Below are 22,110 nucleotides of genomic sequence, written 5' to 3'. Positions count from 1 at the left end.
AAAAATTTTTGCGTTTTCGGCAAAACTGGTCAAAATCTTCAAACACATTATTTAGCTTTCCCTAGAGATAATGCACGATATGGTACCGTGGCAAAATTGTATAAGAAATTCATGATATGATTTAAATTCTCACAGTTAAATATAAAAAAGAAAGTTCACTTTTTAGATTAGACTATTATTTTTTTTGCATTTTAAGACACAATATTTTTTATTGGTCAAATGTTACTTCATATAATTGGTATATGTCCAAAGCTCCCAGCCAATCATTAATCTGAAAACTATTTCTTGATTTATACAACAAGTAACTGAAGCAAGTATTTATCCAAGATACTTCTACAATCAAAGCCAGTAGGGCTTTTGAATTATCACGAAAGACTACGTTTTTTTTGAAGTCTAAAAGCAAACAAATACTTTTAATTATAGATTGCATACAATTAGTGTTTCAGTAAAAAGTAAAGAATTAAATCCGTAGTTTGGGAAGCATAGCCTGGTTTGTATCATAACTGGGTGGTCAATTTGAAACTTTTAGGAAGTGAATGTTGGGAGGTGGCGTAAGTGGAATTTAACCTTGTTTGGGAGAACTGACCACATATGTTCTTCCACAGTCCTCATAACAGAGTAAAACATTATTTTTTTTTTAATGACTGCTTTCCGACAAGCTCTTTGGCTATTTACTTAACTGAGTAGGTTTTTTTGAAATTGCTCGCAGTACTTGTTTAATTGAAATATATCTCCAGACACCCAAAAATGTATTTTGAACAGTCGTGCAGAACAAATAGTTTAATAAACAACGAACAAATCAAGAGGTCCTCATAAGACTCTAGATTGGTAAACCAAGTTGATGTGACAGGCTTGGTATATAGTATTAAAAATGAATAATGCGCCGTCACTGATGAAAGCTAAGAAAAGGAAAACAAACACGAAGGCTATTCTCTGCAATATGCTCAATTAAAGCATTATAATGACTTTCTTTCATAAGTTTCATTTCCGGGAAAGAATTTTCACGGAAGGGGCATTTCTGGAGTGATCGAGAACCAGTTAGAGAATAAAATCTTATTCAAATGAAAAAATACTAAGGAGAACTTTTCAGGCTGAATCGTCCGGGAGCCATTGTACGGGGAGGGGGAATTTCCAATAAGGACGCTTAAAGTATAGGGGGGGGGGAGACACCTTACTTTGGATTTAATTTCTTTCCATGGAGTTTTCTGTGAGAGGGATCTGTTTCATGGAGGTTAAGCCAGATTTAGCGGTTTTATTTGAAAGACAGGTTTTTTTTTTTAACTGAAAGTAAAATGCAACATTGAAACATAAAACAAACAGAAATTATTCCGTAAATAAAGTTTGGTCCCCCCTAAATACCTTGCTATTTACATAAAAGTTTGACTGCTTGTTCCAGTTTTTTAAGAGTAACTACTGAAACACCAGGGTCGTTTAATTAGACTAGGACACTTTTTTAAAAGTACTAACAGCTTTAGTGTAAACAACGAAGTTAATGGGGAGGGGACAACCCTTCATTAATTTTGTTTTAATTTTCTGTGTACGGTAAGCCGAATTCAAACCTGCATTAGTTGAAATACGCTCAGAAATTAAATCTATATATAAAAAGTTCGTCTAACAAAAAGAAGGAGCGGCATTAAAACAAAAACGAAGAGAAATTATTTGGTGTATGAAAGGGACTGTCCCCTCCTCAATACCTCACTCTTTATGCTAATTTGACTCTTTGTCACGGCTCTACTTGTTTTTTTTTTTTTAAACGACTTTTTATTTTATTTTATTTAATTAGAAGCTAAATGTCAGTTTTAAGAGAAAATGGGTTTTCTATCAAAAGTACATGGATGGTTTCTAATAGACACCCAAGTGATTGTGATTAAAAGGATGAACCTTTAGAGACCTTGGAATATTGGAAACGTAAAACATTAGTGAATTTGAATTAGCCGGTCGAAAAATGAAACCTTTGCGTATAGATAGCTCTCGTAGAAATACTGCGGAAATTGTTGTCAACGAAAAAACCACACCTTAACATCTGCTCGTGTTTTGTCGGTAACTTCCATTAGGAATTCTAACCGGAGATCCATCATGATCATTGAGCAGCATGTTAAGAATGTTTAGGTTCTCAGTTGCCCCAAGGTTATCAGTATTTGATAAGAGGCAGTAATCGCATCTTTCATTAAAAAGACTATCAAGTAATCTTGAGCTGCCAAATGAGGTATAGAAGTCACCTTGACCAGGTGGGTACCATCTATAAATGCAAGATTTGGCATTAAGAAAGAAATTAAAATGAATATTTGATTTAATCTTCAAACATTAACCTAGTAAAATCTAATAGACAGTTGGCAGTGCTTAATGCCATTGCTTAGAATAAAAGATCGAAGTAAAAAAAAACGCATCAAGTTCGACAATTGAAGATGATCACATAAGGGCTCTTTAAATGACAAATCATTTCTGACGCTCAGAGGTAATTATCTAAAACAAGCGAAGATTCGAATACAAGGTCAGATATTGATTGAGTAAGTAACAACCAAATTGGACAGCCGGGTCGCTATTCTCAATAAAAAAAATCAACGAATTTAGCTAAAATAAATGCTGACACATTACCAAACAGAATAAACACATACGGTGTAATCTTATGGTGAATTTTATCGTTTGAAGTGAATTCCCTTCATCAAAAGTCTTTATCTTCGGATAGCTGATTTATCTGATCTTATTTTTGGACTACCAGTCAAAAACAAAGTTTGAATTCCGTCTTAACTTGTAGGAGCAACATCAAAAATTTTAAATGAACAAATTATTCGTATTACAAGGGGGATTGACATGGCATATCCCCCTCGTTTACGAGAAGGATTGACATATTTTTTCGTCAATAAACAGTCTGTGGTAACTAACTGCAGTAAGGAGTGACCCAGCTCAGTAGTAACCGAAACTCTAAAAAACGGAATTTTGATATCAGAAGTTACATCATAGAATTTTCAAGCTCCTATCTAAAAAAATGTAGAATTTTGTATTTTTGCAAGAAGACAGATCATGGATGAGTGTTTGTTTGTTGTTGTTTTTTCTTCTTTTTTTGGGGCTTAGTGACTTGGTCTTCTTAACATTAATTTTTAAGCCTATTCTAGCACCCTGAATTCGCAAAACCTCTACGAATTCATTCATTTTGCTCACACTTTCATCTAATATGTTTAAATCATCAGAATAATCTAGGTCAAGGAGCATTTTTCCTCCCCCTTTGATTCCGTGGTCTCCAATTGCCTTGCCTGTGCTCCTTGAGGAATTCCACCAAGATGATTATAAAGGGAGATAGAACACAACCCTGATTAATTCCTGATTTAATACAAAACCAGTTACTAACCTCATTTCCTACCTTAACCGAAGCAGTATTATTCTCGTACATAACACAAATATATAGCCTATATGGCACAAAATATCCATTTCAAACAGTCGTGGTACCGAACTATTTGGCTGTGGAAATTGAAGATAACAATCCGTAGAGGTTTTAAACTCCCATCTGCACCAATTCTGAACTCTTGCCGAAAGAAATTTACCGATGCGTGTTTACTTATTTATTTGTTTATGTTTTTTCCCAGGGGTGATCGTATTGATCCACTGGTCGTGGATATTTATAAGAAGATTCATTCGAACGGAAATTAAAAAATTTTAGCATCCTTTTTGAATGAGCAACGATATCAAAAAGCACCTAACCCTCCCCCCACATCCCTTTCCCCCCATAAATCATCTAGCCAAACTTTTTTATTCAGCTTGGTTAAAAGGTTCAATAGCTATGCCCTTGGAGATAACAGGACCCCCCCCCCCAACAGCCTCCAAGGAAATAGTTGTAAGCTGCTAAATTTGCCCACATTGTCCATATATAGTATTTGTTATTAGGATCAATACTGAGTCTATAGCCAATGGAAGAGCTTGCGACTAGAATTCATGAGGTCACTCAAACCCAGTTGCCCTCTTTCGTTTTCGGAAGGAAATGAAGAGCTCAGATACTAATTTTTTACATAAAACAATAAAATCAATACCAAACAGTTCGCAGTAACGAGCTGTACGCAAAGAGCGACCCGGTTCAATAGTAACCAAACTCTAAGAAACAGAATTTCGATAACAATAGATACATGAAAATAATTGGCTTTTCTACTGGTTGTAAAACAATAAAGCTGATTCTAAAGATTATATTTAACGTTACCCATCAAAAGCTAACAGCCAGAGAAAACTTGCCTGATTTTTGAAAAAGGTTGGGAACTGCTTTTTCAAACAGCTCCTTCAAAACGTTAAGCAATCTTAATGTCAATCTTTAGGCTGTTTGACCCTGTGTTTTAGGTTGTTTTTGCTGATTTTTCACTCTTTCCCTTTTTCTATATGTTCCATTTGAAATACTTTTTTCTGGCATCTCTATTGGAAAAATTAAAAGAGTCACCCCCCCTATTTTTGTAAAAAGATAAATTTTACCATTCCCTAATTCTTGGTGAATTGGTGCCACTGAAGAGCCTCTGACCTTACCTGCATCTCAGTTCGTGGTAACGAAGTATAAGTAAGGAGTAACACGGCTCGTTAGTGACCAAAACCTCTTAAAACAGATTTTTGATAACAATAGATACAATAGGATTGAATTTTTATGCTGATCCAAAATATATGAAGTTCATTAGCCTAACCTGTCCCCATATATATTTGAAAAACGATAAGAAATAGAAAAAAATACACTTTTTCAACTGAAAATACAGACCAACGTTGAAACTTGGAACGAATAAAAATTCCTCCATAAATGAAAATGGCTGCCCCCTCCTCAATACCCCTGTCATTACGCTAAACTGGTGACTTTTTGCCGCAATTGCTTAAGAGCAAATCCTGAAACATAAGTGTATTTCAAACCCTTAGAAGCTTCTTAAAGTAATAAAAACGATTTCATAAAGAGCGGGGTGTTGAGAAGGGACAGCCCCTTTCATATATGGAATAATTTATTTTAAGTTTTAATTTTGCTCCTTACTTTTAGTTAGTTGAAATTTTTTTTATTTTATTTAATATATACATACATGTATCTAGCTACAAAAATTTTAGAAGCTTGCTGGTTCTATTTTTAGAAATGCAAATAAATGGGGTTGTTATTGGTGTAATCTCGTTATTTCATTTTGAAGCAAGAAATGCAATGAATTTCCCAATTACCCGGTACTTTACTTGCCAAGAAAAAGCCAGGGACTTTTTCTTGTGGGTAATATATATTTAACTAAAAAAAAGTTATTTCGACTGAAAACGACTATAAATAGCGAAAGATAGCTTTATAGACAGCCGACTAGGTTCGACAAGATAATATTGCAAGTTGCGAGATTTTTAAAAAATAAAATTTGCCATTTAGATGGTTTCGGGGTGTTAGCAGCTTCAGTTTTAAAGCATAAATTTTTTGCAAGAAAAAATTTTTCTTGCAAATAAAACATATATTTTCTAAAAATATAAGTATTTCATATCAAGTTTTTATTTTCGGTAAACGACAAGAAACCACTTGAACGCAACGATTGGAGATCAGCGCCATTAACTTTCAGAGTAATTCTTGATCATATAAAAGTTTATTCATTGTTCTTTACTTGTACTTAACAAAACTATTGAGTCAGAATTGGAATAATTTGTAACTTATTTATTGTACATAACTTACTTTCTCATCCAGATTTACTTAAAGAGACAGCCCTCCTTAGTATATTTATAAGCCCACCTTATCTAATTTTCTTTCTGATGATACTAGGCTAAAAAAGTTATAAAAGAAAATTGAAATTCACTAAAAGTTTATTAAACACATTGAACTGTAACGTACATGTTATAATCAAGGATTTTGAGAATTTCATGTAACAAAGGAGGAAAACAAAGCACAAAGTAAAGCAACTCGCAAGAGCAAATAATTTAACAAAAAAAGTCTAAAATTCAACTAACAACAAATAATTATAACCACAAAACGAGAAAAATCAAGCGTTAAACAACCAAAAAAAGTTTTGTATTCGATGGCACACTGAATCTACTGAACTGTCATAATTATCTAAGGTTTAAAAATTCAGCAGAGTATATTATAACATATTTAACTAATAAAATATACACAAATTAATCAGTAATAATTAGAAATTTCATAATTTCAACGTTTCAAGTATTACTGGTCAGTATCAAAAATACATAAATAAAATCTGAGAAATTCTAGTCTTTTTAAAGTGTTTTGGTTGCCAAGTATTTAAAAATTAACCATGCCCATAAACTAATCAATCAATCTTGTATATTTTAGTCTATAAGAAAAATAAAAAAAGACCAAACATTTCATTCACTTTTCTATTTTTTTCATCTACTTTTTTCTCCAAAGCATTCAAAAATTAAGAAGGGGCACAAAAAATTTAACACAGGTAATGAATTTGCTGCTACTAATGGTCCAAAATGCGTAGATTACCAGACACGATTTTGTTCTCAAGTAGAGCACATGATGGAATATCAATTCTTTCACCGTGATTGGCAATAATAATCACTGTTCCCTGAAATAGAAATAAACTTTAAATTTGGTTTCAAAAAGTTAATGACTAATCCAAAAATGAATAACACGTACTAGGTATGATTTCAGAATTAAGGAAAAAAGTTTAGGTCCCGAAAGCGGTTCATCGGTCTGTCCGTTTTATCCTAATTTAAAGCCATCAACCTTGAATGCCAAGGTTCTTTTTTGTTTCCGTTTGTGGAAAGAATGGGGTTCCTCAGAAACCAAATCGATATACACTATAGAAGAAATAACAGTTTTATAATATTAATCGCTGATTTTAGTTGTAAAGCACATCTGGTGAATAAGATATTCATTAATGTCTGTGTGTTTAAATGCATGGGAACAGAATTTATAACATACCTAATCTAATGACAATAAAATTTTGTTTATTTGACTTGGCTTTTGAACTGAAAGTCAGATGAGCTCGACCGGTCTGGGTTGATTTTGATCAGCAGTAATAACAGATCTGACTCAATTTGCACGTAATTTTATGAATTTTGCGGGGATGCCAGCCCTCCAATTCGGACTTATTTTGTACTTATGCTTATATTTTCCACCAAGTTTCATCCTGATCTCTCCGCTTTAAGCGTTTTCCAAGATTTCCAGCCCCCCCCCCCCCTAATGACACTGGGTCCGGTCGGGATTTAAGGTAAGAGATCTGAGTTTTGAGGTCATCCTAAATATGAAATTTCATTAAGATAAGATCACTCTTTCGTAAGTCAAAAATACCTCATTTTTTCCATTTTTTTTAGAATTAACCCTTCCCCCCCCCCAACTCCCCCAAAAAAAGCAGAACCATTCCGGTTATGTCAATCACGTATCTAGGACTTGTGATTATTTTACCCCCAAGTTTCATCCTGATCCCTCCACTCTAAGCGTTTTCCAAGATTTTAGGTCCCCCCCTCAATTCCCCCAATGTCATAAGATCCAGTCGGGATTTAAAAAAGCAGCTCTGAGACACGATATTTTTCCAAACTTCAAATTTCATTAAGGTCCGATCACTAATTCGTAAGTTAAAAATACCTTATTTTATCTAATTTTACCCAAAACTCCCCAAAACAGAGCAGATCTGTTCCGGTTATGTCAATCACGTATCTCGGACTTCAGCAAAAGAAAAAACTAATTAATTAACAACCAAAACTAATAGCAATAGTAAATGAAAACTACCCAACTTTACAGAGAATAAATTCACAACTTTACAGAAATTTGAAGAGAATAAAATATGTTTGTAAGCTTTTCTTTTGCAAAGAAGCATTAAATATCCTTATTCGATCACGGAAACAGTTATAGTGAAGAGCTATTGCCATGAAAATTATTCTCAATACATCTTGAACACCTAGGAAATCTTTCTTGTACACATAATTAATGATTAATAAGTCTAAAACCTAAATTTGGTTCAGTTTTCTAAGTCTTCAGTAAAATTATTTTTAAACTAATTGAAAACCATCAATCCACTTATCATTTACTATACAGTATTTTCAATAAAATTATTCAATAAGATTGTTCTACTACTGCTACTACTACTACAGTAAATTGATCAAGTAACCACTTTTATTCAATACAAAATATATTGGACAAATATTACACAAGTAATTAATACTGTAATTAATTACTGTGTAATTACTACTGTAAGTAATTAATTACTAATAAAGTAATTTACTGTAAGTAATTACAGTAAATTGATCAAGTAACCGCTTTTATTCAATACAAAATATATTAGACAAATATTGTTGTATTATCCCAGTCGAGATATCAATATGCTGTTATTCAACTCACCTTCAGTGAGACATTACGGCCAAATGTAACATCACCAGACACCGTCAAATGATCTAACTCAAGAACATCCGGGATTGTCTCAAACCGATGCAGGAATTCGGCAACCTAGAAATTATTACAAGAGTAAGAATATTTTACAAAACTAAGCATATTTACCTTCTCCAGTCGCCAGAAAATCAATACATCAATATTTTAATTTCAAATATTAATCCCCTTAGGCCCAGCACCCAAGGGGCAAATGTTTTGAGACTAATTGCTACCCGATTGCTCACACAAATATTTTGTCACCATGTCCTTGAAGTATAATGGGGGCCTGCCTATGAGGCAATCCAGATGAGACTGGTTTCCAATCAGTCTAAAAGCGGTTCTGTATGAACCTCCAGCGGCTGTCACAATTACGTTGCACAGGCTTGTCCCAAACTTTTTTTGTGAGCTACCATGTTGATATTGTCCAGTTATTTTGGCTCTCAACATCGTCCCCTGAGAGCGGTTTTGTTGTAACTAAGGTTTTCAAAATTCCGAGAAAAACGACTTTGAAAATTTCACCTTCGCTGGAACTTACACGGTACAACCAATTTTCTTCGCAAATATATAAAAAAAGGAGAAAAAATAACTAAGAGGGTCTCACAAATATGAGATGGAAAAGGGGAAGTTTTCATTGTCAAAACTTAAAATGAAATGCAGATACGACAATCCGACCTTAACAAAATTTTTCAAACTTAGATACGACAAGATGGTGTGGACTGCCTATTCTTTTCACCATGAAACTACGACAAGCGAGTTCTGATGCAGCAATACTGTTTGAGTATAAAAATTACAGTATAAAGTATAAAAATTACAATAACGTCAGAAACGTTCATTTTTTTTAATTTCTTTGCTGGGCGCAGTTTTGATTCAACGGGATCCTCCTCTGGACAGGGATTCCTGTTCTGAAATGTCTTGTCAGAACAGGAATTAAACGTGAAATTCGTAGGAAAAGTGGATAAGCATGAAGAGCTGTGCAAACATAAACTTCCAGTGTACTCAAGGAGAGATCCACAACCAATTGCGTCCGTGGGTGGAGACATGTTTAATTTTGTTGTAAACTGGTCATAAATCAGTTGCAGATGAGACTAGTTTTCAACCATTGTCTTTAAATCGTTCCCCTGCGAGTGCTGGTCCTTAGTCTTGAATCTAATCTGTCTATTTGAAAAGATCGTCGTCAAACTCAATCAAACAAACTCGTTTTAAACTTCCCATTGAAGTGAGTTTATAAGAGGTTAAGAACGTTTTTCAGTTTAATTGAAATATATCTCCTGACATCCAAAAATGTATTTTGAACAGTCTTCCAGAACAAATAGTTTGATAAATAACGAACAAATCAAATGGTCGTCATAAGACTCCAGCTTGGTAAACAAAGTTGACGAGACAGGCTTGGTATATAACGTTAAAAATGAAAATTACGCAGCCACTGATGAAAGCTACGAAAAGGAAAACAAACAGGAGGGCTATGCTCTGCAATATGCTCAATTAAAGCATTAAATAAGTTTCTTCGTAATAGAACATTGCATACTTAAGCCGTCAGCTATTTGTATTCAAACAAAATATATAGCAGCTCACTAAAGAACTTGCCTTATTTGCTTACTTAAGCCGTCAGCTATTTGTATTCCAACAAAATATATAGCAGTTCACTAAAGAACTTGCCTTATTTGCTTGATGAGCTTATAATGTAAAAAAGGATACCTTTGCGAAGTGATTGTCTCCAAGCTTGACGAGCGGTGTTGATGGGAAACTTCTTAGAGGGTTCATCGTGAGACTGCCATTTTTGAAGTTGTACAAGTTGCTCTTCGCAAGCAAAAGATCTTGAGTCTTCTTCACGGGCAAGAAACGGGAACGAGGAACGTTTAAACCTACAAAGCACAATTTTATTGAAAATCTCAAATAAACGAAAAAAAAGTCCAAAGATTCCACTTTTTACATTGAAATATGGTTGAACACATACAGAAATGAGGATAGAGCAAGGAAACTTCCACCAAAAAACACATCTTGTTTAAAAATATCCCTTTAAAGGTCTAGTATACAGAGGGGGCGAGATTTACGTAAATTAATTAAATGGAAACAATAATAAAATAATAACAGAAAAACATATAATAATATTTAGGTAAAATAATAACGTGAACATGAATAAAAAAGTAAAATAATTAAGTATATAATACAAACTTTTCTGATTGGAATTTCTTTCAAAGGAATTTCGATGGGAATTTTTCCATCAAGTTTCATCCCGATCTCTCCAATCCAAGCGTTTTCCAAGATTTCTGCTTCCCCTTCCAACTCCCTATGTCCCCGGATCCAATTCGAATTGAAAATGGAGTATCTGAGATATAAGATCTTTCTATATATCAAGTTCCATTAGGATCCGATCACCCATTCATAAGATAAAGACACCTCAATTTTCAAGTTTTCCAAGATTTCTAGTTTCCCCTCCAACTCCCCCAATGTTACCAGTTCTAGTCGAAATTTTAAATAAGAGCTCTGAAGCACAAGATCCTTTTAGATATCAAATTTCATTATTTCATTAAGATTTGATCACCTGTTCGTAAGTTGAAAATACCTCATTTTCTCTATTTTTTCCGAATTACACCCCCCGCCCCAAAAAGAGCCAAACCGGTCTGGTTATTTCAATCACATATCTAGGACTTGTGCTTATTCCTCCCACCAAGTATCATTACGATCTCTTGACTCTAAGCGATTTCCAAGATTTTCTGTTTCTTCCTCCACCTCCTCAAGTGTCACCGGATCCAGTCAGGATTTAAAATAAGATCTTAAATAAGAGACATGAAATACTTCAAAAAAAAATAATTAGAATCCAATCATGCGTTTGTAAGTTAAAAATACCTCATTTTTTCTAATTTTTCCAAATTACCGAATTAAGTCACCCCCTCATCTCCCCCAAAGAGAGTGGATCCGGTTATGTCGATTGCGTATCTAGGACTTGTATTTATTCTTCCCATCACGTTTCATTCCAACCTCTCCAATCTAAGCGTTTTCTATGATTTCCAGTCTCCTCCCCCAACTCCCCCAATGACACTGGATCCGGTCGGAATTTCAAATAAGATGTCTGATTTACACGGTCCTTCTAAATATCATATTTAATTAAAATTCGATCACTCCTTTTTAAGTTAAAAATACCTCATTTTTATTTCCTTCCGGACTCCCCCCCCCTATCAACTCCCCCAAAGAGAGTGGATCCGTTCTGGATATGCCAATCACGTTTCTAGGACTTGTACTTATTTTTTCCTTCAAGTTTCATCCTGATCCCTCCATTCTAAGAGTTTCCAAGACTTCAGGTTCCACCCTCTAACTCCTCCCAATGTCACCGGATCCGGTCAGGATTTAAAATAAGAGCTCTGATCCTTCTAAATATAAAGTTTCCTTGAGATTCGATCACCCGTTCGTAAGTTAAAAATATCCCATTTTTCTAAATTTTCTGACTTTAGGCGAGAAATTTTAAAAGAGATTAAACGCAAGTAGACTCGCAACTACGCCGAGGTTCATTATTTTTTTGGTAAGTTTTATTCTATATTAACAGGGAAAATATTTCTGAAGAAGAATATATAAGAGTGCAATCTATTTAGAAATCATTTAATTTTAAAACGCTAGCACAACCTTTCAAGCATTTTTGGCATTCATCCTCGTTTTAAAACAATATCTCTGTGAATCTATTAAGTATTTGATGATACCACGCAGTTTACAGACAGTTCCCACGTACAAGCCATTTGGGGGCTAAACGCACAAAATGTAAAGACGGACTTGGTCAGACTGGCTTCAGAGAAACTTAATTGAACGTAGTAAGAGCATCAAATCAAATTGGATCAACATAAACAGTACACCATTGGAATCACAATGGCCATAAATCTTTTGCGTGAAAATTGCAGTCCCCTAGCTCGAACATAGAGAACAATCCCTTTTTTCCAATAGAAGCACAGATGTGTCCTCTTTTTCCGCTGCTTTCTCTGCTGCTAGCAGACTACTGGCGCATCAGAGTTTTTTAAGAGCTCATTTTATTTAAAATCGCTACATCTATCACCTTTTGTAACTAACAAAACACAATATTTAAATAAGCATTTAGTAGAATACAATAAGTAGCATTTCTTTTAAAAGTATAAAAGAGTAAAAGCAGGACATTAGCCCAACGCAATATACTTTCAACCACAAATACTTTGTTTATTACGCGCGCAGCATATATTTGCGCAATGACAAAGCAGAAAATGAAAACTTACCAATCCCATTGTCAAAAGATTTCATAGCAGCCCCAACAGCAGTCTCCAGCTGTAAAACATTAACACCATTTTTAAGCGTTTTTGGATTGACAATCACCTCCATATCTAGGTTGTTTTCGTCGATAGCTCTCTTTACGGCATCCAAACGTATCCACAAGTTATTGGTGTTAAATATTTTGAACGTTGTAATGGATTTAAACTCCTCAACACGCTCCTTTGGCACCTGAGCGATCTCCAGCAAACGGAGCTTGCCTTCGTATTGAATGAGTGTGCCACCCTGTTCAAATAAATATCAAAATGTCAAATTAATGGAACCACTGAAAAAGAACAATCAAGCCTTCTTTAGGTTTAGCCATAAAATTCGGAAATGGTGTTTTACCTTGCTTTTTCTGATGTTACTTATATAGACAGCATTAAATATTGATACAAAATAAATCAAAATCTCGTATTTCACAAAAAATTTTAAACCAGCATTCTAAACAAGATATACAGCTCCAAGATAAAAAACTAAGTCATACACAGAGTTATTAAATATTTGGAACTCTGTAAATAAAGAATATGTTTATCATAAAAATAGTTTTAAGCTATCTAAGCATGTTAATGTTGAAAATAAAACAAGTAAAATAATAAAGAAACTAAAAAAGCCTTGAACAAAACCCAAAATAGCACGCACTGCCTCAAGGTCAATGCGGTAGACACAAAGTAGTTGGTTGTCAAGAAGCAGTCAAACTGACGAATAAAATATTTCACAAGGAAAATACAATACATTTGTGTTGCCAAAGCTAAATTATCTTGAAGTAAAAATTTACTGGTAATGTTTCTAGTTAGTCTAAATGTGGCATTTAGTTTTTTAGAAGTTGGACAGGAAGGAAGAATGAGACATTTCCAGGAAGGAAGAACGAAACAGAAGAACGGAAGGAAGATCAAAAAACTTTAGTGCTCCTTTCAGATGTTCTCAATTTTAAATGTCTCATCATTGGTGAGACATGGGTTCAGTAATTCCGGTTGACGATAGTCAAATTCAGATACTTTATCTGACGAAGTCTTCATATATAATTACATTTAATCTTAAATAAATGAAATGATTGCAGTCATGCAAGTTCTCAGCTTGAATTTCCACAAAACAACACAAAAATTGGCAAATTGTGGAGAATACAAGAAATTATAGAAACTCCAGTTGCAATTGACATAAATTTAGATTTCAATTTAATTAATACAGTGTGTTTTTTTTTTCTATTTGTTCCTGTACTTGATTAAAATATTTAGTGTATATATACAAAGCAAAGCACCTTGGCTTTAAAACCTAAAAAAGTAGATTTTTTAGTCCAACCAGCTTCTGAAATCCTCATATATTACTTATCTTCGTCCTGTCTTAATGCCAAACAAAAGGATTTGACAAATTATTTACCAGAAAAAAATTGAAAATAGGCCTCTCATAGAAGCTTTTCCTAACTACAGGCCCATCTAGATGTACATCAGACATACCCCCGCAAATAAATTACCAAGGTATGCCACTGAATTACATCAACGCTCAAAAGAGCTAAATTCCGTTTTACAGGAAAATCTGTTCTGTCATAAGTACACGGACGGTTTTCTAATATCAAATCCAGTGATGATGATTCCAAGGATGAAACTTTTCAGATCTTAGAATACCGGAAATGTGAAAACAACAGCGAGTCTAATTAAACCATTCAAGTACTGAAAAACTTTGTATATAGAAAATGCTAATAGAAATACCGTACACTGTTACCAACGAATAAAAAAACATACCTTAACGTCTGCCCTCGTTTTGTCTGTGACTTCCATTAAAAACTCGACAGGGGATCCATTTTGAGGGTTCATTAGCATATGAAGAATATTTAGGTCCACTGTAGCGCCAAGGTTGTCAATATTTGATATAAAACAATATTCGTATCCTTCATTAAGAAGGTTGTCAAGTAGTCCAGAGTTGGCAAATGAGGCGTAGAAATCACCATGGCCAGGTGGGTACCAACTATAAATAAATGATTTTATGTAAAGCAACTAATTATATAAACGTTATTTAATTTAAGGGGAATCTTCAAACTTCGACCAACCCAAATTTTGAATGATATCTGACAATCTCTAGTAGGGTCACTGCTTGGAAGCACAAGGTCAAAGCAAAACCGGCATCAAGTTTAAAGGTCCTTTAGATGACAACTCCATGCTGGCGTGTACAGGTAATTAGCTGAAACAAGGGTAACTTCGGATAGAGAGACAGATATTAATTAAACCAATAAAAACCAAATTGGATGGACGTGTGTAGGTTCTTAATCAGAAAAAGGAAACTCAACAGATCTAGCCAAAATAAATACTGACACATTTCACAAATTAAAGGAGCTACTATTTGAAAACAGAAAATACGTACAAGATAGAACGTTACGGTGTATCTTATCCAGGGGCATAATTTACTATTGGACGGGGGCCAACTGCCCCATCCAGACCCATGTTTACCCCCCTGCCCTCGTGCTGAGATTTAGTTACTTCAAAAATCTTGCCAAAACTACGATAAGCCTGCATAATTCAAGGTATCCAGAGAAAAGGGTCAGTTTTCTTTAGTATGTTTGCCTTGATGGTACTATACGACTTATTTTTTTATTTTTCACTGTCATTCTTGCTTGATTTGGGAAAACTACCTCCGACTTCACCCTCCTCAACACCCCGCTCTTTACGCTAAAGTTTATTGTTTTAAAAGGTAAAATTGTGAGAAAGATTCAAACTTAAGCGTAGAGCGGGGCGTCCGGGAGGGGAAAGCCCCTTTCATATACGGAATAAATTCTGTTCGTTTTAGTTTGAATGTTGCTCCCTACTTTCAGTTTAAAAAAAAACTGTTGGTTTATGTTTAATTTCTGAACCTTATTGAATTAATACTGGTTTTCATTTTAACTCACTGTACTAATTTTACTTTTTTTTTGGCTAAATGGCTTTCTCAAAGTTTTGATCAGTCGATTTTGAGAAAAAAGGGGCGGGGGAGGGAGCCTAGTTGCCCTCTAATTTTTTGGGTTACTTGGAAAGGCCACTTTCATTAGTAATAAATTACGAATGATTAACTTACGAATTAATTTACCTAGCGAGCTTATATATTCGTATATTTTTATTACGTATATGAGGGGTTTGCCCCCTAGTAAATACCTCGCTCTTTACACTAAAGTTCGAATTTTGTTCAAATTCTTTAAGAATGACCCCTGAATCACAAAAGTTAATTAGAATAAATGGCTCTTTTGAAATTACTAAAAATATTTAAGCGTAAAGAGCGTCGTATTGAGGAGGGGCCGAACCCCCTCATACTCGTAATAGTTTCTGGTCGTTTTAAGTTTTTATGTTGGTCGTTACTTTCAGTTGAAAACTTGTTTTTTTACATTTAATTTTTCATTGTTTTTTTTAAATAATGGTGGAAAATCCAGCACTCCCTTAATGGAAATTTTCTTCCCCCATGATAAATTCATCTATGGAAAGATACTCCCACGTAGCCCCCTCCCCTCCACCACCAGAAAAAATCCCTCTAGAAAACGGCAGTTAACCAATACTAATGGACAAAGGACAAAGTTTGCAGCCCTTCAGGGACTTTGCTGAACAAAATGGCTTTCTCAAAAGTTTGATCCCGTGACTGGGAAAAAAATTAGCGTGGGAGGGGAGCCAGTTACCCTCCAATGTTTCGGTCACTTAAAAACGGAACTAGAACTTTCAATTTCCGTTAGAATGGGCCCTCTCACGACATTCTAGGACCACTGGGTCGATACGATCACCCCTGGAAAAAAATGAACACTCATCTGTGATCTTTCTTCAGGCAATTTATACAAAATTCCACATTTTTGCAGATAAGAGCTTAAAACCTTTACAGTAGGGAACTGCTTAATCTGATGGTACGATTCTATGACCTTTAGGGGATGTTTCCCCCTTTCTTAAGGCAAATTTTCTCAGGCTCGTAACTTTTGATGGGTAAAACTAAACTTGATGAAACTTATATAATTAAAATCAGCATAAAAATCAAAATTCCGTTTTTTTAGAGTGTCGGTTACTGTTGAGCCGGCTTGCTCCTTACTTACAGCAATCAAGGTTAAGGCACTTTAGACGGATTCACTAACGAACATATTGGATGAATGCCCCCTTCATCCAACTCTTTATGAAGATTCAAATTTCATCTTTTACCCCACCCCGATAGAGCATTCAGCCTCAGAACAACTTAACAGACAGATCAGCGTGAAACAGCGCCATTTCCGTTCTAATGAGCAGTTACGCTCCCATAGAAATCATAATGCACATTATATAATAAGGAAGTATAATACACATAGAAGTAAAGAAAATTCAAGAAAAGATTCTAATTTGTAAAATCGTTAAGTTTCTTCAGAACTTTCTTATATTTAAAGATGATCAATTTCATCAGCTTTTAAGGCATGTCTACTATCTTGTGTTTTTGCAATTTTTGTTCCTCATAAATTAAAATAATTCATAAATAAAGTAAATAATCAATAAATAATCAATATAGTAGAATAGTAAAAGGCCTATTTTACATACGATCAGTATTATTATAAAGTAATATAACTCATAAAGTAAAAAAAAAATTCTTTACGCTTCTTGGTCATCTTCAATTATGCAATTCCTGGCAATGGGTGCTTGGGATTCTCTGTGAATCCTCGGATAGCAAGATTGGTTGAAGGTTTCAATTCGTATATCCAAATTTGTATATTTTCGAATAACCTTTATCGTGTCTTCATCCGTGTTAAATGAATTCATAAGCACTAGTGGAACATTGGCATTGTACTTCTTGTTTAAATACTGGAAAACAAATGATATAATGTTAAACCTTGAAATTAGTGATTAAGTAAAAAATATATCTTTATAAAATATCGTAAATTAAAAATATGATTCGTTTTCGAACAATGAGACAGGGAAAAGAGGGAGAGCGATATTTTTAAAAGCGCTGTGAATTCCAGAATATTAGTATATTCGTAACAAACATTTCGGAGCTTTTGAGATATGTCATAAGATGGATGTATTAGAAGGCAAATTCAGAGCGATCGGAATCAGTCGTGGATTTTCCACTGGGTTGTATTAATCGTTTGTGAGGCATTGTTAGTGTGTTTTTTTTTGTCTTTGAGATGATAATTTTTTTTATTATATGTTTTTTCTCTCTATAGAGGGTTTAAATAATTCTTATTATTAGCCATCTTTTTATGGCACTTGGTATCTACCAAGTGCCATATAGCAATCGCAAATTCTGTCGGCCCCGGTTTTGCTAGTTTAGGCACTCCCAGATAAACTAGGACGATGAAATTTGGCAGGCGTATCAGGGACCAGACCAGATGAAATTAGAAATTGTCTTTTTCCCGATTCGACCATCTGGAGGGGGAGGTGAGTGGGGGGACGGTTAATTCGGAAAAAATAAAAAAAAATGAGGTATTTTTAACTTAGGAACGGCTAATCGGACCTTAATGAAATTTGATCTTTGGAAGGATATCGCGTCTCAGAGCACTTATTTTAAATCCCGACCGGATCTGGTGTTATTGGGGGGAGTTGGAGGGGAAACTTAAAATCTTGGAAAACGCTTAGAGTGGAGAGATCGGGATGAAACTTTGAGGGGAAAATATACACAAGTCCTGGATACGCAATTGACATAACCGGAACGGATCCACTCTCTTTGGAGGAGGTGAGGGAGGGTTAATTCTGAAAAATTAGAAAAAATGACATATTAAGTTACGAAGGATTGATCGGATCTTAAGATCTATGTCTCAGATGCTCCATTTTCAATTCAATTCGGATCCGGGGACATAAGGGGTCGGAGGGTGGAAAAAGAAATTTTAGAAACTGAAAATCTTGGAAAACGCTTAGAAAGGAGAGATCAGGATGAAACTTGATGGGAAGAATAAGCACAAATTATAGATACGTGATTGACATATTTGGAACAGATCCTCTCTCTTTGGGGGAGCTGGGGGGGGGTGATAATTTGGAAAAATTTAGAAAAATTGAGGTATTTTTAACTTAAGAACGGGTGACTGGATCTTAATGAAATTTGATATTTAGAAGGAACTCATGCCTCAGAGCTCTTATCTCCGGTCCCGACCAGATCTGTTGACATTGGGGGGAGTAGGAGGGGAAACCCGAAATCTGGGAAAAAACTTACGAGTGGAGAGATCGGGATGAAACTTGGTGGGTAGAATGAGCAAATGTCGTAGATACGCGATTGACGTATTCATATCTGCACAAGCATATAAAAAAAGTCGTAAAAATAAGTCGTAAAAGATGATTAGCATTATTTAATTAAATTCACCAATATAAAATCATCGTGTTCTATTCTATGTTTTTTTTTGTTTTTTTAAGGAGTTAACCAATTTTGCAATTCGAAGACTGAATTCACTTATAGATCAGGATTCGCCTTACCTCAATTTGTTGAACTGTCAAATCCAGAAATGTTAAATCGTTCCGGACTGCAATGACCGATTTTGGACCTTGACAGCCCATGGACGTGCCCAGACCGCCATTCAACTTCACGACGACTAACTTCCTCAACATGCCTGTAATTTGGTCGTCTTTGGGAGCTTCCAAATTTTTGTAGTCTCTTACCTTCATAAAATTAATATTTACTAGTTATAAAGGAACAAACACGCGCATCTATACAACATCCGAAATACCACAGACCAGGAAAATTTCATTGAGTTGAAAATTAACCAATCAGAACTAATACAGGTTCACTATAAAATTGACCAATAAGGAATAGGCTTGACCTAGGAATATGATCAGGCACAAACACAAAAAGATAGGAGTTTTCTTTGGACACAGAGCATAACTGAAAAGACGCAGCAATATGTTAATTCTGTAGAAAATATATGAAATTACCAAGAAAATCGTAAGAATCTAGATATTTTGGAAGTAGAGACATGTTTCTTAAGATAATCATGCCAAACAACTGCGTACAGGTCAGCCGTGACAATAGCTTAGCCCAGGCCTCACTTATTTCTGACAACGGATATTAGAAAATAAAAACATGGAAACCTTTTCCTTTGGAAAGGTTTCCTGTTTTTTGTATTTATTTATGGCATTGGTGGTTTATGGCTAAATATCGCTTTGTCCAAAACATTAACAATGACTTTTCGCGTTGCTGTAATCAACATCGTCATTCAAGGCTACAATTGACTTCGCAGTTTTTACAAGCAAATACCTTATTTAGAAAAGCTTCAGCTCTCTAGACAAAAAAAAAACAACTAATTTTTAGACTTTCAAATTGGTTACGAATATAAATAATACATGACTAAAAATGATGGCCTGATTTGACAAATCGGAAGCAGCGTATGGAGGAAACCGGAACAAAATTCCTTCCAAAATATTATACACTAAGTGCACAAAAAGGATCCCAGATGTCATCTTGTTAATCTCATGTAGTCAAACACTTGTAATTTAGAAATTATAAAGCAACTTAATATTATTAATATTATAATTAGATTAATATTAATATTATAATATTATTAATAATATTGTCATTATAATATTATTAATATTATCATTAGAAATTATAAAGCAGCACTTATAATTTAGAAAAGTGAAAGCAACTTAAAAACAAAAAAAAAACTAAACATATAGAGCGAAAAAATAGATATTTTCAATGTGGCATTAGGATAAAAAAAACAAAAACAATATGGCAAAAGCAAACAAAATAAAACAAAAAAAACTAAACATATAGAGCGAAAAAATAGATATTTTCAATGTGGCATTAGGAGGCTAGGGGAATATCCTAGCTTCAAGGCTAGGGGAATGAATTTACTTTCACATTGGGCAAAAATACCCCTTTTAAGACAACATTGAATGAAAACCTTCATTCTTTATACTATCCAAAGGCATTGTAGGTAAAAACCCAATGAAGAGTATACCAGGGTGAAAGGGTAAATTGATATGAGCTTGCAGGAGAAATTTCACCCACGGTTGAGGTATACTCCGTTCCTAGCATAAGTAGAAGCGAAAGAATTAGTTCCCCAATGCATTCATAAATTCTTTCTACGTTTTAGCAAAAAGATCATAGGTGAATCTATCAGTTTATTTTTAGTTTACCGTGTAAATTTAAATACGATATTATAAGAATAAGCCAGCAGCCTTCACGTTCACTTGGAATGTAAATAATACATAAGTTGCTCTATAATTTAAGGAAATAAAGAGCGACACGAACTAGGATCAGACTGAATTTTATATTACTTTTAACAAATCTAGTGCTATTTACTTGCCGATGGTTTTCTTTCATCTACATTCTGGAAAACGTCTCGGGGCAAAAACGATTTTTATAAAATAAAAAATATAGAAAATGTGCTTTTTAAGAAAGGAGGAAAAAGATGGGGATTTTCAAATAAAATATGCAAAGAAGTCAAAGGCGTTGACAGGAATGAAAACAGAATATCTTACCGAATCTTCGGGTAACTTTTCAATCTTTTCCCATTGTAGTTTTGCTCCATCGTCTTCCAAAAATTTTGAATACAATCTTTGAAACCCCTCAAATTCTTTTTCTTTTTGCTAAAATAATAAAATATTGATTTAATTTACACAGTTCAAGAACTTGTCACATACAAGGTTATATTTATCTTATATCTCTTTCTTCTTAGAGGTCAAAAATATAATAATTCTGAAAGTAGCATAGGTATAAGTCGGCTAACCATAAGTGAAGTACGAGCTATATTTTTTATAGCTTTAGGGCTAATACATGGCTGTTAAATTAATGTTAGTAATTTTATAAGTTAACTTCAGTCCCTCCCTTTGTAACAAATTAATTCATTAGTCATTAAAAGACTTAATTTGGGCCTTGATTTTTAATAACTTAAAAAGGTCTTCTTTTTAAGCAAGAATTTCCCCTCCGATAATGTGTTTGTCAAATATGTAGGCGAACTAGAAGACCTTGGGTCAATATCTTCATCTAAAAATCTAAAAGTATATTCCCAAAGATATTTTACACCGTGAATAACTTCGCTCATGTGAGAGGTTAAGAAATATTTAACATATACTTTGTAGGTAGATCTTCTCAGATTTTCAGAATTTTCAAAATAGATTTTCAAAAGCAGAACCATGAGGACCCCAATAGGATCCTAGTCTTGGTGGGTTGCCCATTTCAAAGTCAGTTTGTAAAGCCCAACCGCAGAGTAAATATTTGTTTCGATAGTGAGATGGCTCCGTTGCTTGATTCTAGTCAAAAACCAAATTCTACTGTGATAACACGGTCTGATATTAAGGAGGCTGTGTTGAAGCTTAGAAAGAAGATATTCTCGGCTGGTGCCGACAGTATGTGTGCTGAGCGTTTTTGCAAAGATATTTGAACTTCTGATTGTTGACCACTTAAAAGAAAAGTATATTATACCAGCATTCGAGCTCGGGTTCCAGTCAGGTTTGGGTTGCTTCCATACCCTTAAAAGTCTCTGTAATATACTCAGAGATACAGAAGCATCCGGGAGCACTGATTATCTAAAACAACGCGTCTCTCGCTGCGCAGGTTGGACTACCTATTAGTTGCATTTCAAAGGGAATCATGCGGAAGATCTGCTAAATACATGCCGGTCGATATCTAGTCTTCAACGGAGTTTTGATAACCTA

The 22,110-nt window shown here is 34.5% G+C and overlaps 1 protein-coding gene across 1 annotated transcript; it reads right to left on the bottom strand.

Moving 5' to 3' along the window:
* Nucleotides 1-5,816: 5,816 nt before the first annotated feature.
* Nucleotides 5,817-21,035, bottom strand: LOC136028627 (UTP--glucose-1-phosphate uridylyltransferase-like). The gene is made up of 8 exons (XM_065706458.1): nt 20,935-21,035; nt 18,928-19,110; nt 17,120-17,325; nt 14,302-14,524; nt 12,532-12,808; nt 9,995-10,161; nt 8,273-8,377; nt 5,817-6,497 (listed from the first exon to the last, which is right to left on the bottom strand). Exons 2-8 carry the CDS (start codon nt 19,057-19,059, stop codon nt 6,390-6,392), a joined length of 1,218 nt encoding a protein of 405 aa, XP_065562530.1. The 5' UTR covers nt 19,060-19,110; nt 20,935-21,035; the 3' UTR covers nt 5,817-6,389.
* Nucleotides 21,036-22,110: the final 1,075 nt, after the last annotated feature.

This window comes from Artemia franciscana, chromosome 7 (assembly GCF_032884065.1).
Source record: "Artemia franciscana chromosome 7, ASM3288406v1, whole genome shotgun sequence".
In the NCBI taxonomy this organism is placed as follows: Eukaryota; Metazoa; Arthropoda; class Branchiopoda; order Anostraca; family Artemiidae; genus Artemia; species Artemia franciscana.
This window is presented reverse-complemented; position numbering and strand designations above follow the sequence as displayed.

Coding starts and splice junctions, on each gene's coding strand:
- LOC136028627 (XM_065706458.1), bottom strand. CDS start 19,059: ATGTTGAGGAAGTTAGTCGTCGTGAAGTTGAATGGCGGTCTGGGCACG. Junction 12,809..14,301: donor AAACGAGGGCAGACGTTAAG/GTATGTTTTTTT, acceptor TTATTTGAACAG/GGTGGCACACTCATTCAATA. Junction 10,162..12,531: donor ATCTTTTGACAATGGGATTG/GTAAGTTTTCAT, acceptor TGTGCTTTGTAG/GTTTAAACGTTCCTCGTTCC.